At 33.0% G+C, this 15961-nt stretch overlaps 2 protein-coding genes across 2 annotated transcripts; both read left to right on the top strand.

Moving 5' to 3' along the window:
• The first annotated feature begins 338 nt into the window (after positions 1 to 338).
• Positions 339 to 5862, top strand: LOC128186404 (uncharacterized). Its single transcript, XM_052856219.1, has 4 exons — positions 339 to 427; positions 866 to 961; positions 3117 to 3198; positions 3327 to 5862. The coding sequence occupies exons 1-4, from the start codon at positions 373 to 375 to the stop codon at positions 3727 to 3729; spliced, it is 636 nt and encodes a 211-aa protein (XP_052712179.1). The 5' UTR covers positions 339 to 372; the 3' UTR covers positions 3730 to 5862.
• Positions 5863 to 7211: 1349 nt separating this feature from the next.
• LOC128186407 (uncharacterized) lies at positions 7212 to 11253 on the top strand. Its single transcript, XM_052856222.1, has 7 exons — positions 7212 to 7359; positions 8115 to 8132; positions 8286 to 8621; positions 9254 to 9364; positions 9963 to 10035; positions 10591 to 10683; positions 10735 to 11253. Exons 1-7 carry the CDS (start codon positions 7305 to 7307, stop codon positions 11156 to 11158), a joined length of 1110 nt encoding a protein of 369 aa, XP_052712182.1. The 5' UTR covers positions 7212 to 7304; the 3' UTR covers positions 11159 to 11253.
• Positions 11254 to 15961: the final 4708 nt, after the last annotated feature.

Here is a 15961-nt window from a genome sequence, read left to right as displayed (position 1 = left end):
GTATTTCTATGATTACTATGTTTATTCAGTCGCATGATACATTGAGCATTTTCTTCAAAATCAGGAGGAAAAGAAGATCGAATGAAATGAACAGGGCTTGGAATGAACATAATTCATCAATGATCATCAATGATGTATAAACAGAAAATAATCGCATGACAGCGAAATATAAGCTGACTCAAAGACAACGTCAGGAGTACTAAACGTCGACAGTGCGTTCTACGTTCTTTTGACCGTAACTATTAATGCAAAAATTCATTCACCTGCATACGCGTTCTGATATTGACGATTTGAATAAGAAATATTATTTTTTTACCTGCTTTACCGGAAAGATTTATAAAAAATTTTCCGGGTCAGAAAAATAAATGAAAAATGGAAGGTCTTCTGTATGCTTTTGTGATTTATGCGACTTTTGCATTGGCAAACGGTGAGTTTCAATACGATTTAAATTCTCTTCTAGCAATAAATTCAAATCTGACAGGTTTTTTTTCTCCTGTATTTTCATGTGTTCAAATCCTTGTCGGTTTTTGTTATCTGGTAGTTTGAAAATGTGATTCGTTTGATACATTTGTAATGCATTTTAAAAAGTATCAATATCGTGATATCAACAGATAGATTTAAACTAGATTAGCTACAATCATTACGCATTTATAATGAAACGGAATTACGTACTTTGTTAAAGCTATATATAGTCTATTTTATATCAATCCTAAGCCGGATAAAAATAGAGTAATTTTCTACATAATGAAATTTTCATAAAATCGTGACAAAATGTTTCGACACTGAGAAAACAAATTATTATCAACCTACTCGTAAAGCCCTCTTCAATTCTAATTTGTTACACAAACTTAAAAAAATATTACAGGTAATTGTCAAGGAAGTGAAAGTGACCTATGCGAATTACCACCTAACACAACAGCCAATTCAACCTCTCAGGAATCTACTGATGGAATCAGCATTGGTACGTATCATGAACTAATAAAAATTACCCTCGTCAGATTAGCATAAACATGCACTAAACTTTAAGCACCCTTTTAATTTAATTAAAGATTTTTTATAATGTCATACATACCGTTGATTTAATTTACACTCACTTAGACGTCAAGTTTCATTAAATTCACAGGTTTTATTTACTGCCTTGATTAAGTGCCTTACATTGAAGTAAATTAATTGTAAAAACTTATTTTTAGTTTAGGTGAAATTAATCATAAAAAATGGAAAATCACCCTATTCCTTTGCTTCAAACCTGAAACCAAAGCGAAACTAAACTTAAAAGTTTACAGCAATTTAAAATATGAACTTCAATTCATCGTAAAGTCATGGATTTAGGGCAAGATTTTAAATTCTTGATACACTGAAATATAAATGTAAAAACATGTACATGCATGTAAGTCTACAAAAGTCAAAGAAACGTTAACTACTATAATGTAAACATTTAGGTTTAGAATACATTAGTTTTGTGTTTTAGTTTTGGTAGAAACGTACTGTTCAAATGAGCATAAAAGGTGATGTAAGATTTTTTTTCTGCAATAGTAATACATGTATGTTTAGATTCTTTAAAAATCAAGCCAGCGCTGTTCTCTAGTATTTTGGGTTATTGAAGTTATGTTTGTCCCCCGTATAGCAAATAACAGATACATTGTACGTAGCATCGGGTGGAGAGTCGGCGGAGGGGGTGGTAATGTTTTGAATTTGCTTGTCAAGAATTTTTGGATGAGCCTGTCCACTTTAATAAAAACGATGGCACGTTCATGAATACACAGCTACATTCATTTCATGCATATCTTTTAAATTTTATGCTATGCAATGGTATGCGATTTTAGTGATATGCTATGAGATTTTACTGCAATGCTATGATATGAGAAATTAAAATGAATGGCGTAAAGATATGGTATGGTATGAGATTTAAACAAAAACACCTCCAAAAACAGATGGGTTCCAAACATATCAAAGTAAAATGATTAAAACAAACAAAGTTTACCCCTATTATGTGAACATTTATTTTAAAAAATAAAAGCAGTTAAAACCAAGTAAAAATCATGCTGTATGCTCTGTTAGGTATGATATGACGAATGAAAATCAAAAAGATTTCAATGCTATGCTATGAGATTTCATTGCTATGGTATGAGATTTCAATGATCTGCTATGGGATTTCAATGCCATGTTAGGCTATGGTGTATGTTATAAAAGATATGCTTGAATTGACTGTATGTTAAGGCTAATCAAAGCTAATATAATATGCAAAACGTTACTTTTTAATTCTAGAAAAATATTTTAACCGGACGAATTTCTTTTTTGCATAAACTAACATCGATATCTAACAATTTATATTTGATGCATTTTAATGACGTCATACAAACTTCTTAATCACGTGACGTGTGTATCCTAACACGGTAAATAATCAATATTTGGTGCATTGGCGCAAGTGATTAATTATAACGACATTCAAAATCAAAATATTTTTATGAAAAATCCATAAACACCGTACCAGAATGAAATATCGAAAAGGACGCAAATCTTACATTGTCAAAAATTAAATAGGATCAATTTGAGAGATTTTTTTCGAAAATCATTGCTACAGTTTGGCTAGAGACCTTTTTTTGATAGTTTTACGGTGTAAATTTAAGAAATTTGAATTTCTAGGGAAATTTTCTCCGACCCTTCCAAATCTGCGTGGCGTTTGGAAAGAAACGTCAAATCTGTAAAAATATTAACGTAATTAGGGTTCTACATGTATAATGCGTACATTTATATATATATACAACATCATAGAGTTTTTACTCTACATCAGGTACGTAAGGAAATGTATTTATAAAAGGTAATATTATCATGTGTTTTATATATATATATATTTATATATATATATATATATATATATATATATATATATATATATATATATATATATATATATATATATATATATATATATATATATGGGAAAGTTGTGTTAAATACTTTTATTGGCTGTGACCATTATAGTTTTCTATAAAGGAAAAGAGAATACATCAATTAAGAACTCTTCCAGGATAATACAAATTATTACAGCATGATAAATGTTTACATAAAGCATAATATGTAACATATATATGAATTTTTAAAATTATTTTTTGCAGAAATTATCGTAGGTTGCGCAGCTGGAGGCATTGCATGTATAGTACTTATCGTTCTATTAGTTTGTTGCATAATTCGGAAAAGGTATGAAACTATTGTGATTTACCTGAAATTAAACAAAGTTTCAGATAGATGCCAACGCATTTTAGACAAAGATGGTCTATGTTAATTGTAAATAGCAGAATGTATTTTTTTTCTTTCTTAACATTTAGAATAAGGAATCGAGAGAAGTTTAGGGAGACATACACAAATTATACATACAATGGCTTTGAAAACAACTGTGAGCATACTGCCACCTCATTGTATGCTATCACTATACCTGTAGATGAATTGGGATACACGCCAAAACAAAAACAGCAATCTCCTTTACCACTGACAGACTCAAAAGGGAAGGATACAGCAAACATTCATTATGACGTGCCAGCAAATAAACGGCCGAAAGGTATTGGTGCATCGCCAATGCCTGGGTATGCAGTTCCAAAAAAAAGTTCTATAAAGTATCAGAATGGCGCACCATCAAAAACTATGTATTCAGTTCCAACAAACAAACATGTAAGTTTTGAGCCATCATCTTTATACCCTGGGTACGATGTTCCGAAAAAGATCACCGAGTGACAAATTACTTTTGTGACAGGGTATTTAAAGTAGGAAAAAGCATCACACGTGGTTTAATCTGAACACAGTTCCACGATGGACTTCAGTTAAAAGACAAAACATTGGCTTGGTCTCGTCTATATAGAAGTGGGTTGGACACATCCTTTGTAAATCAGCTAACGCAAAGAAGGAATGAAAACATAACGAAGAAACTATTAGTTAAATTGAACGCATTGACAAACTTAACTGTTTGTACGCTAATACATCTTCCTTTGTAGTGTTTTATGTTAATAGTTTATGCATGCACTTTTTAAAAGAGCTGTTGGTCCCCTGCCCCCTTTTCCTCCTCATCCTAGTACAATATCAGAATACATTGTTTTTAACAGTCTGTATATCATGCCTTTATTTCCAGAATTATTTTGCTTTCGTTGAATGAGGATAACTACCAGATATTGTACAACGAATAAACTTTAAAACACAGTTTATAGACAGGTTTAAATAGAATAGACCACCATATCAAGGAACTTGATTGAAATGAAATCATGGTTATAAGGAAGTAATTTTAATTCGTCCCATTACTCATATGCATAGTACATTGCTTTTTAGTTTTTTCTTATATAAAGTGCTTTATAACCATTTATCTCTAACTTCCTTTCCACCAAGTTTTATTTTAAGACATTTCTTACTGCACAGGAAATATCGTATTGGACACTTCTTTTTTAGTAGCCTTCTCTCAGTAACGCTGTGCAACAACCTATTGTAACGTACGGACGACAGTAAACCCCTACTACGCAACTAAAGGCAGTTTATGAATTAGAGTGTAATTGATAAAATCAGTTATGCCAAAATTGCTTTTGGTAGCCATAGCCATTTTAAAACGAATTTGAGTGTGATTTACAAATTGCATATGCGATTTGTCTTTTCAAGGATGTATTTTCATTTTTCAGTGTCGTTGTCTGTGACTATTTAATATAGTACAGTGTATTTCATCAATGACGCAAATGATATATGTACCAAGTGGGTTTGCATTATTATATGAAATGAAAATAACGTATGTCACTAATTAAATATTAAATAGTACAATATAATATATAAAAAAATAAGGAATCATTGTTTGAATATTTTGAGCAAATTAATACGGTAATGGCAATTTCATATCTAATATCGTTAAGCCCTTTGCGCTTTATTGGATTTGATCTAGCCCTGACCACTTATATCCCCTCATAATACCACAAAAATAATTTCTTTTTTACCTAAATTATTGGGGTTTTTATATGGCATAATTTGTATCCAAATAAAGACTTAATTTCTTAACTTTAAATTGAGTATAAACATTTTCAAAAAATGTTACGTGCCAAGGGATAGGAAGAGGGATGTACATGTAAAAGTTGTACACAGGGAAAAGTGGCTCGGATGATTTTCCTGTGTGTTCCTTTTCGTCTTTTTCTCATGAGAAATTTTTTTATGAAACTCATGCGTATTTCATATGAGATTCATGCGAGCCACTTTTGCCCGTGTAGCATGACACAATAACTCCAACCGTTATCCAAATGCTGCAAAGTTATTGAAATGTAAACATTGATCGTTTTATTTATTTGGAATTAAATATTTTGAGCCCCCCCCCCATGGTACCAAATAAATTAATACCCTCCTTCCTCCAGATATATTTCTAAATCCCACTGTCCCAACAAACAAAAATTAATTCAACTCTTTAAAGGTATATGTGGCGTATTTGGATTAAAATTTATAACATGCATTTAAGTAAAAATATACATCATGTGTCTTCTAATTAGTATTTTCACAAACTCTGGGTCCATAAAACATGTTACATAATGTCTTTAGTTATTTGTCTCTTAACTTTGTTACACGTCTGATGAATTGTAATGTAATCCGCCATTTATAAAGCCACTGCACATGAGTGCGGGAAAACCCAGAACTGAAAAAACGATGGAAGAAAAGTTTATAATCAATTACGTGTAGAAAATTAATACAATGTATCCTAGCGATAGACGGTCATGGCCATGTTTAAGTGCATTTTTAGCCAGGCTTTGCTGAAAGCAGAGTCCTGGCTGTAGGCAGGCAAATCGCCAATTATACTATAAATAGCACAACTTCAAAAGTAAACAAAAAACCGAGCAGCGTCAAAGTAAAAACTTCCGCTATACAAGATATTTACACAGAGAGTCATGTTTTGTCAAATCTATTGGTTTTTTATTTGTTTTCGAATTAGTTTAGCGTTGAATATTTTCCTTTCTTATTAATTACCTGTTTTTTAAACAAGACTATGCGTTTTGGGCATATAGAATGCACATCAATTTCCATGAACTACTTTTCAAATCATTGTTGTTCAATCTAATTAAAATTAGACTTTTAATTACGCTCCTCTACGATACGCTATACAAGATCTAACAACATCCCGTTCGGGGTCATCTCAGAGTGACCTCAGATGTTGACGAATCAGCACGTTGCTTAGTAAATTTTTGGTTCGGTCTTGTATAGGGTATCGTAGAGAAGCGGAATTACAAGTCTAATTTTAATTAGATTGCATTGATGATTGGCTGCACATAGAAGTAATGAGGGAAAGGGGTTGGTTTTATAACGCTTGTTTCAAATTTCAATGCAACTGTTGATTTTTTCTACTAGACAGACTTATTTTATTTATAGCCGCTAAAGAAACAATTCAGTCTCTCTCTGGCGCATTTCCGACATTAAAGCATGAGAAAGAGAGAGAGAGAGAGAAAGAGAGAGAGAGAGAGAGAGAGAGAGAAATCGCCAGTTTTTACTACAAAATATGCATAATGACACATCAAAAGAATCCGGCTTTCAGTACTACTTCAGTACTTTGATTCATAAATGCAATGAACAAGAGAGTTGTAAACAGTTGTATTGCATGATTCAGCATTACATTAAACACTTAACATTCATTTATTTTAAAACAAAATGCATGTACATGTATAAAACTAAGATGACCTGTACTCTCTCTCTCTCTCTCTCTCTCTCTCTCTCTCTCTCTCTCTCTCTCTCTAGAATTGCATCCTTGTCAACTTAAAAATGTAAACCCTCTCCACCAAGTCTGATCAATGAACACTAGACATTATTCTTAGGCCGAGACGATCTCATTTTGCTTTTGGCCTAATTCAGGGATACATTCCAAAATACAATAAACAGACATAAGTGAATTTCACTATTTTGCAAACTATTTACACAGAACACCTATACATCTTGATTTTAAATTTGACAGGTTTTTATAGTGTAAGTGATAAAGCTAAAACCTTTAAGAGTCAAAGAATCTTAAATTGTTTACCAAACCAGCCTTTTTTTTAAATTTATGTTATATTACATATATGTACGAGTAAAACTTGACTAAACTATCATTAAAATCACTCCAGATGTGAGATGTCCAATATTCTACAAATTAATTTTAAAATGATTACAAGATGGTGTTTCGAGGGTTTCCATTTCGATATCATGGATTTTAAATTATTACTGACTTAAGCTTTAAAGTGAGACTCGATTTTGTGTGATATTTTTAGAATTCCTAAAGCTGTCTTCATAATTTCAAGATTCACGCCTGACCTTGCAAAATTTTGAGGGAAATGGGTGATATTTTCCACATAATCATAATTATTCTTTTTATTGTGATGACAAAAGGTAAGATTTGATCTAAATTTTAGCGTGTTTAACTTACTGAATAAACGACACAAACTATGTGTTTTCTTTATTCATTTAAACTTCCTGCTTTAAATTTTATACGTTTTCTTCCTGTTTTATTTATTAAGTAAAAAGTGTTGAATTTTGACGAATTTCACACCCTTCTCTAGCTACAATTGCTATCTAGTTGTTTACATTACATGTATATGACAAAACAAGTGTTGAATGAAGAATCAAAGTTGTTCCCAATGTTGCCTAATAATTTATTTACAAAGATGAGTCACCATCAAAACGTTAAATATTACAAATATTTTGCAATGCTGTTTAAGGGTTTAAATCATTATAACTGCGTTACACGTAAAATAGGACGGGACGAAACTAGCTTCGGATTTAATAAAGGCTATGAAATGACACATTACAATTCTTAAAAAAAGAATGTGATACCCTTTTTATCAACAATTTAAATTCAAGTAGAACTTAACGGATTGCACATACATCATATTGCACTTAAACAGCCATTTTGGTTTTATTATAAGGGGAGGGGGTTGGTACATTTTAGGACATTGTAGATTCTGTGAGTGGGGCATAACAAACCATAACACAAATGAACGTTACTTAATCTATTCATTCCTTTAGCTTACATAAAGGAAACAACAAACAGCATGGTTGTAAAAAAAAAAAATCAATTCCTTTACACACCGCCGTCCGGTTGAAATTCATCATGTTCTTATTATCATCTTTTTATGATTTTGCAGCACAATGTCCATCACGAGGTAAGCGGAGTTTTATTGTCCTTTTACATATTAAGTTTCTGAAATCAAGTTTATATTGGTATAAATAAACACAACCAGCTCTCTTAAAAGTTTTAAATATGATTTTGTATGCGCATATATTGAAAGTTATTTCTGGGCTTTTTTAAATTTAAGATCCTAACATAACAGTGAGTAAATGTAATGGATCAACGAAATCGGGAAAATTTATCTATGTGGATATCAACAAAATCAAACATCCGTGTACATGTAATGTAGTCTCTATGTTTTCTGGGGATCTACTTGTTGTATCACGGAAAGGAGCATCGAAGTCCTGTAATAGCCAAGTTACAGTGTATACAGAGAACAAAAACGCCACGTATGAGTGCGGTACCCATGTAACCGACACATTCCTAGTAAAGAAGTACGATAACATTATAATAAATGCAGAATATTTAAAGGATGGAAATCATTTTGGAGACTTGGACCAATGTCTTGAAATAACTGAAAATGGTATAGTTAATCGATTTGTAAATTTTGTGCAAAAGTGAACTGTCATCAATTTAAATCAAATTAAAACATTCAAATGAGACGAATTAAAGAGGCAAGGTCACGATTTTTTGTCAAATTCTATTTTTCTGTTTTTACTATTTATAATGCTTAAGGAATGCATTTAAAATGATTACATGAAATTTGGGAGTCAGTCGAAGAGTTATAAGCAAGATACAGAGCTCAAAATTCCTTGTCATGTAAACATGGCTTCTGTCCTGTTTTCGTTTACATAGGTTCAATATACCAATAAAAAATCTTTTTCAAGGTATTTGTCTATCTTCTTATTCACTTTAAGCATAAATAAAAGTTCCGTACGTTTATCACAATCATTTTAAGGCTAAAACAGGAATTTTCACCTCAACATTCTATTTGTAAACAAAAGCTTTGTTTACATAGCAAAGAATTGTAAGCTTTGTAACTCACTTATAACTCTACAAATGACACTCAAATTTAAATTGGTTGCCTATTAAAAATTCCTTGCAGAATCATTGTTAACATTAAAATCAGGAAAAAAAATTTGGTCGAAATCGTGACCATGCCCTATTAACGTTCCATATTATATTTCAAAATCTAAATGTGTCGGTTTATTTTAGATAATGGACAAGGAAATATAAGTGTAATGTGTGGACAATCACCAGATATAGAACCAACACCAGAAATTACTGTTATAAGCGCTCCATCACCTTCGAATCCGATAACGAAATGTGAGTTATATGTACGACAATATTCTTTTATACAAAACTTTTGGCGGTGGTAAAAATTTAAGTGTTTTGAAAAAAAATCTGTTTTTGCATGCACAAGGTTTCAACAGCAATGTTTTATAACTTGCTAACAAAAGTGCATATGTTTATTGTTTTGTTGGTTTGGTACATGTAGTTCTTTTTAGTTTGGGGAGGAGGTTGTGCGGTATTAGAGGATGTATTTGGGTCTTTCTATAATATAATCAGTAGGACTGGAAAGTTTAAGGAATGACAGGGATAGACGTATCTATTTTTCACTCTTTATCATTGGTAGATTTTGTCAAAATTCGTGTATTATTCGTTATACAATAAACAATAATTATGTACAATTTTTATGTACGAGAAAATCTTTTTTAATAATTCAAACTAAGGACAATAAATATGCAATCTGCTGAATTCGTGAAAAAATGTATGTAAACTTGGGGCACAATAATACATTTAAAACCAGTACTTAGTGTATTTATCAATATCAGTAATTGTTGTACGTTATGCCGATTTTCTTATGCTATCCAGACTATGATATTATGTTCGATAGGTAATCCATTTATTATTATTATTTCAGTCATTATGGCAGGGACTATAGCTGGAGGTATTGTCATACTTCTTGGAATAATTTTTGTTCTGATGCCTAAAAGGTAAATATATATAATTTTCGTGAACCTCTGTGAATATTTTTTATGTAAAAGTACAACGAATAATGCTATTCTATCTAACTGTGAAATAGTTTCAGTGTCCATGTTGATTAGTCAGTCATCGAAAATATTCACCGGCAACATTCGATTTTCCTCGTTTTTAAACTAGGAACACCTCTGACGATATCTAAGTCGCTACATTAAATTCAAAGTCTGATAACTCTTAATTTGTTTATCATCAAGAACATGCACTATCAGGATCTGAATGCTTTTTGATTTTATTTAAAATCTAATACATCTACATCATTTACAATTAACAAAGATCCAGATTCAAGAGTAAACTTAAACACAAAAAATAACGCAACCTGACCGTATACCATTCGTTTTTCACTCAAAAAATAACTGAAAGAAAACTTAAAGATGACTTAACGAGAGTACTTGACTACTTGGGTACAAGTCCTTTTCGTATAATCGTTTAGTTCATTTAGAGAACTACACGTTTATTACTGCATTCTGTCACTTACCGTCGTTTTTTATTTTACAATTATTTTTGTTTAGAAAAAAGAATAGAAAAAACGACAATGAATCGGAGGAAGTGGACAGAGGGCACACAGATGCGTCGGAGGAAGTGGACAGAAGGCACACAGATGCGTCGGAGAAAGTGGACAGAAGGCACACAGATGCGTCGGAGAAAGTGGACAGAACGCAGACAGATGCATCCGAAGAAGTGGACAGAGGGCACACAAATGCGTCGAACGAAATGAACAGAAGACACACAGATGCGTCGAAGAAAGTGGACAGAGGGCACACAGATGCATCTTTTATTAACAATAAATTCCATGTAAATGACAACCATAAAGGTTATGTACAACCGGAGGAAATTCAGTTGCCCTCAGAAAAGACAGAAGACCATCTTTCACATCAAACAGAGACAAATACGAAGCATGAAGTAAACATGAACCATGAAGTACCAACGAAATACAAACAGAGAGAGCAAGACATGTGTTCAACACAATTTCATGCAGTTCCAAACAACTCGGACAAAAATGCAATGCTGAATAAAGCAAGACTAAATTACGCACAAGTTTGTATCCGTGAAGTGAAGTTCGAAAAACAAAACACATAGAACTGTTTTGAAATTATACATGAATAAAGGACACCAATATCGTGTCATTCTAACACGTTTGGTTTATTTTTCTATAGATACTCTGTTTGAAATAATCATTTAATGTCGTTCTAACACGTTTTGTTTCTTTTTCTATGAATACTTTGTTTGAATTAATCATTTGTGTAATCTTAAATGAATTAATTTTACCTAGCATATTTGTACATTACTTTGGTTTTTATAAAATATTTATCATAGTTGAATTGCATTAATTGAAACAAATAATGTGTTGTATGCTTTTTAACGGCTTAGATAGCTTGTGTGATCTAACTGATTTATATATTGAATACGTCCAATGTTGCGTACTTGTCACATTTAAATAAAGTATTAAAACATGTCTTTTTCAATGCCTTTTGATTCAAGACATTTAGCATGTTGGTAAAAGTCATGTAATTATATTAATCAATTGCAACTCACACATGTGCAAGTAGCCAGCCTCATGGCCTTCAAAGTTTTCTGATCTTTGTCTACAATAATGTATACGATTGGTAAATGCAAGAGTAAAATGAAGGTACATTAATATTTCCATCATCGTATTATATATATATATATATATATATATATATATATATATATATATATATATATATATATATATATATATATATATATATATATATATATATATCAATCAAGTTTATATACATATTTAGTCATCTATCTTCACGAGAAAAAAGTACATAAAACACAAACTATTCACCACCAACTTATTCCATGGCCGCCGTTTACCAACCGTTAGACGGCAGATGTTTAACACATTCCGTAAACGTTTGGTCGTCTGTCATCCGATTTGTTAATATCGTCCCCGAAAGCGAATCGTCCCTCTGTCGGTTTCCGGTCGTAAATCGATATCTGCCGGCCGACATTTAAGAAAAATCGAAATGCATAACCTTCGCTCGACCGACGACAGACACACAATCTGTCAGTCAATGGTCGGACGATGATCGAGGTTTGGTAGACGGACTATTCAACGACTATTTAAACCGGAGAAATCGACCACCGATGCTGAAAAATATGTACTTGGCCCGACGGACACAAAATTGGTCGGCCGACGAAAATAAAGGTCGAAGTCGGTCAACAAAACGGTTGACGAATAGCCGACTGTCGCCCGAGCGATCCCTTTTTGCCTCAAAGGCAATTGGCAGGTGGTCTTTTGGGGAAATGTGACGTGGGTTTGAAAGATACAGCATTTAAACATCTATAACATTTGTAAGCGCTACACCTTACTAGACACAGCATGAGCAGTGAAGTTACATGTATATGTACAATGTAAATATAAAAAATGTTGAGTGCTTTAATTTAGTAACCAATTTTCGTGGATTGTTGGTTTGTTTTTTTCTTTGCATATTTGTTGTGTCGTTGTTTCGGCGCAACCCACGAATACCACGAAAATTGTCCAAAAATTGCCAATCGAGCGTGTATGAGAGGTGAATGATGAATAAGATTTAGCTACTCACGTGAAGATTTTGTTTACAGGTGTATTTTGAGCACATCTTTATTGTTTACTACTAATTTAAAAGCTGGCCATTAGAAATTTACGACGGTATCCACTAATATGAATTATTTACAAGTTCACTGGTATAAATAGCAAAAATCCCGACAATACCCCAACCGTATGACTTTTCCCTCCATGGTAGACACAGTGAAGTGTACCAATATGCACGATATTCACTTATTTTGAACATCTACATTTTAGATACCTGGTACATGTAAGCTGCGGTTTACCTTGTAAATGAAATATCTTTTTATATTTTTTGTAAATTACGTTTAAATCATTTTATTCAAATGTTCTAAACTACTGCACGATGTTGCGTATGAATTGTGTTACTGTTGGTATTTGCAAGTGTTTTTAATCTTATAACGTTATCGTGTGGACCCTGAGGTCCACGCAGAAAATATATAAGCGAGGTGAAACCGGATGCTATGGGGAAAATTCAGCCTGCGCATGAGCTAGCCTGGTTCCTGTGCGTAATGGGTAGCTAAGGGAACCAGGCTATCACACGTTTATCTGAATCGGGATCGGGATTCCGTGCCATATGCACAAATAAGTTCAAAGGCGCTGTAATTGTAATGTTGTCGGCATCCGGAACACCTCGGGCCTTTCACAGAAAAATATTTTTTTCTGTGAAAGGCCCGAGGTGTTCCGGATGATGTTGTTGGTAAACAGTACAGAAACAAAGTATTCCTTTTAAAGAAATGATTGGCATGTGGTATGTGATAAATCAGTATTATGAAATAAGTAAATGTTATGCCGAAACTACAACATGCATCAAATAGCATAATTTGCAATGTTTTGTTGTTTTCCGTATACACATGTAACTTAACTTCACTTTTATAGTAGGCGAGGCTAGAGTACTTCCCGATTAAATATTTTTAAGCATTTAAGTATGATTGAATAATTATGTCACTGTATAAAAGTTTAAATCTCAAGAAAAATGCATTCAAATATGAAATTTTTAATTTACACAAAGCTGTCACTGCATAGTTAACAAAGTAGTGCGAATCGTAATGTGTGCGTAAAAAGTAGAATTCACCGGATGCCTGATACATGTACTATACCTGCAAATTTCATTCATAGATAGATCATAATTATTTTAGGAGTATGAACCCTTTAAATAGAAAGTCAGGGCTATACATACATGTATACATAATACAACGTACAAATTTAGTGGTTAAAAGCAGAGGGCTAGAGTCGATGGGATCTCTGATAATCTTAAGACTTTCGCGTTTTCGTTGGAAACACATGCAAATGGTCCACGTATTGTAGTCCTTTTTTAAAGGACAACAACTTGTTTATTGATATAATCCTAGATATAGAGAACCGCTATATGTAGCCGATATCAGTATCCGGGATACAGTGTCATTTATTTGCAATTTTAAGACGCTGCAACTTAAGGAAATATTTTTAAAGTGTGCTCGTTGTTGTGAAGGGTTCCAGTGATGAATGGTTCCAAAAATTTATAAGTTGACACGCCGAACTAACAGAACGAACCCAAAAAGCCCCGGATGGAAGCAGGCGTAGGATGTCAAATAGTAAGGTAAGGCAACAGTATTTTAGTCTGTTTCAGGACGTTGTCCGGATATTATGACAGTGGATACATGGACAGTGGTTTTCCATCCAAATTGCGGTACCAAAAGACCAGTTCTTCTCAATATGGACAATCATGATTTCCATAGAACCTTAGATCTGATAGAATATGCACGGGAAAACCAAGAAGCACGCCTTCCACCATATATACTACCTACATACTTCAACCTTTTATCAGTATCAATGGTCCTTTAAAAGCAAAAGTCAGCTTCACAGCTACACAACTTGGGCAAATGAATTAACAAACATCATATAGTCCAACACCATTGACGAGATTTGTTCCCCAGCGAGAGTTAACGAGGCATTTAGGAAAACCAGGATAGCTCTTTTTAATTTGGATGCCATAGACAAGTCTCAGCTTCCAGAAACATCAGCACTGCAACAAAATCCAACCTGAACCAATGCCATTTCCCTAAACCGCCAACAACACTTTTCTCTGTTTGTGGGTCTTTTGTTGGAGAAAATTCACTGGTCAAGGGTGGGGGGTCGGTTCATTCAAGAACACCAATCTTCCATGTTTGCATCTTTTCGGCGAAACCAATGACAGCAAGTAAAAGCTGGTAACAATGGCACGATCATCGCTACTAATTAACAATGACACAAAGGAGAAAAAGCCAGGAAAAGCGAAAGCAGCGGTTGAAACCGATGACGATGAAACGGATACGTGCAACTTCTGCGGTACAAAAGATCCAAATGACCTCATTAAACGTTACATGCACGTCGGTTTGACTCGTATTACATTGACTATACCAGTGTATACATATCGACCTGTTATAGATTTAAAACATATCTAGAAACCATTGCTTATGCATCATAGTCACACAGTACTCAGTGGACAATCTTGCTTTGCTTAACAGCGCCATTCTAGAAGTTCTTAATGCGTATTTTTTTTCCTTTTGTAAGATAGTGAGAGTAGGTTCTGTAACATGTCTTCTTTCGGTGTAGAAAATGAATCCCTTTATTCCTGCGCATAGGCATTTTTTCTAGATATATTTAAGGCATATGTCGAGAAGATGTATTGTAATCGATAGGAGGAGTGCCACAAGTGATACAGCAGTCTTGTAGCACGTGAAAATAATTTGTTTATTATGGTTAAATCTGGTCGCACGCCAGATTGTAAAAGTGACAGTATTGCTTTGATAAAACGGACACTATTCGAGTGCAAAAAAATATCCGTAAATATGAAAATATATTACTATGTTCTATGTTTAAAATTCCGTCGAACCACAAGTTTATCTTTATAAGAACCTTATGAGGTTGGCACCTAAAATGCTAGTAATAACAATCATCAAAAACATCATTAATATAAAAATGGGGACCTAAGATGTTCATTTATTTTATTTGTGACCTACGTCACATGCCTTTTTTTAGGGCGGGGGGGGGGATAATTGGCCCTAAACAGAAATGATTTTTTTCCTGAAATTATAGCTAAAATTTGGCATGAAAATTGATTATTTGAAGAAAACAAACAAATATTTATAGTCTGAACGATTATTTAGTTATGATTTCAATACAGTATGAAGTTGGTCACATGTAGAGACTAAAAAAGTTATATCCAAATCAAAATTTCAAAAACCTTGCTTTACTGATGGCTGCATCATGCAAGTACATAATGAATACAACAGCAAATGAAAAGATTGTTACAAAATTTCCGAGCAATCAAATTAAAATTCAAA

Source organism: Crassostrea angulata, chromosome 5 (genome assembly GCF_025612915.1).
Source record: "Crassostrea angulata isolate pt1a10 chromosome 5, ASM2561291v2, whole genome shotgun sequence".
NCBI lineage: Eukaryota > Metazoa > Mollusca > Bivalvia > Ostreida > Ostreidae > Magallana > Magallana angulata.
Note: the sequence above shows the minus strand (reverse complement) of the source record. Positions and strands in the feature narration are given on the sequence as shown.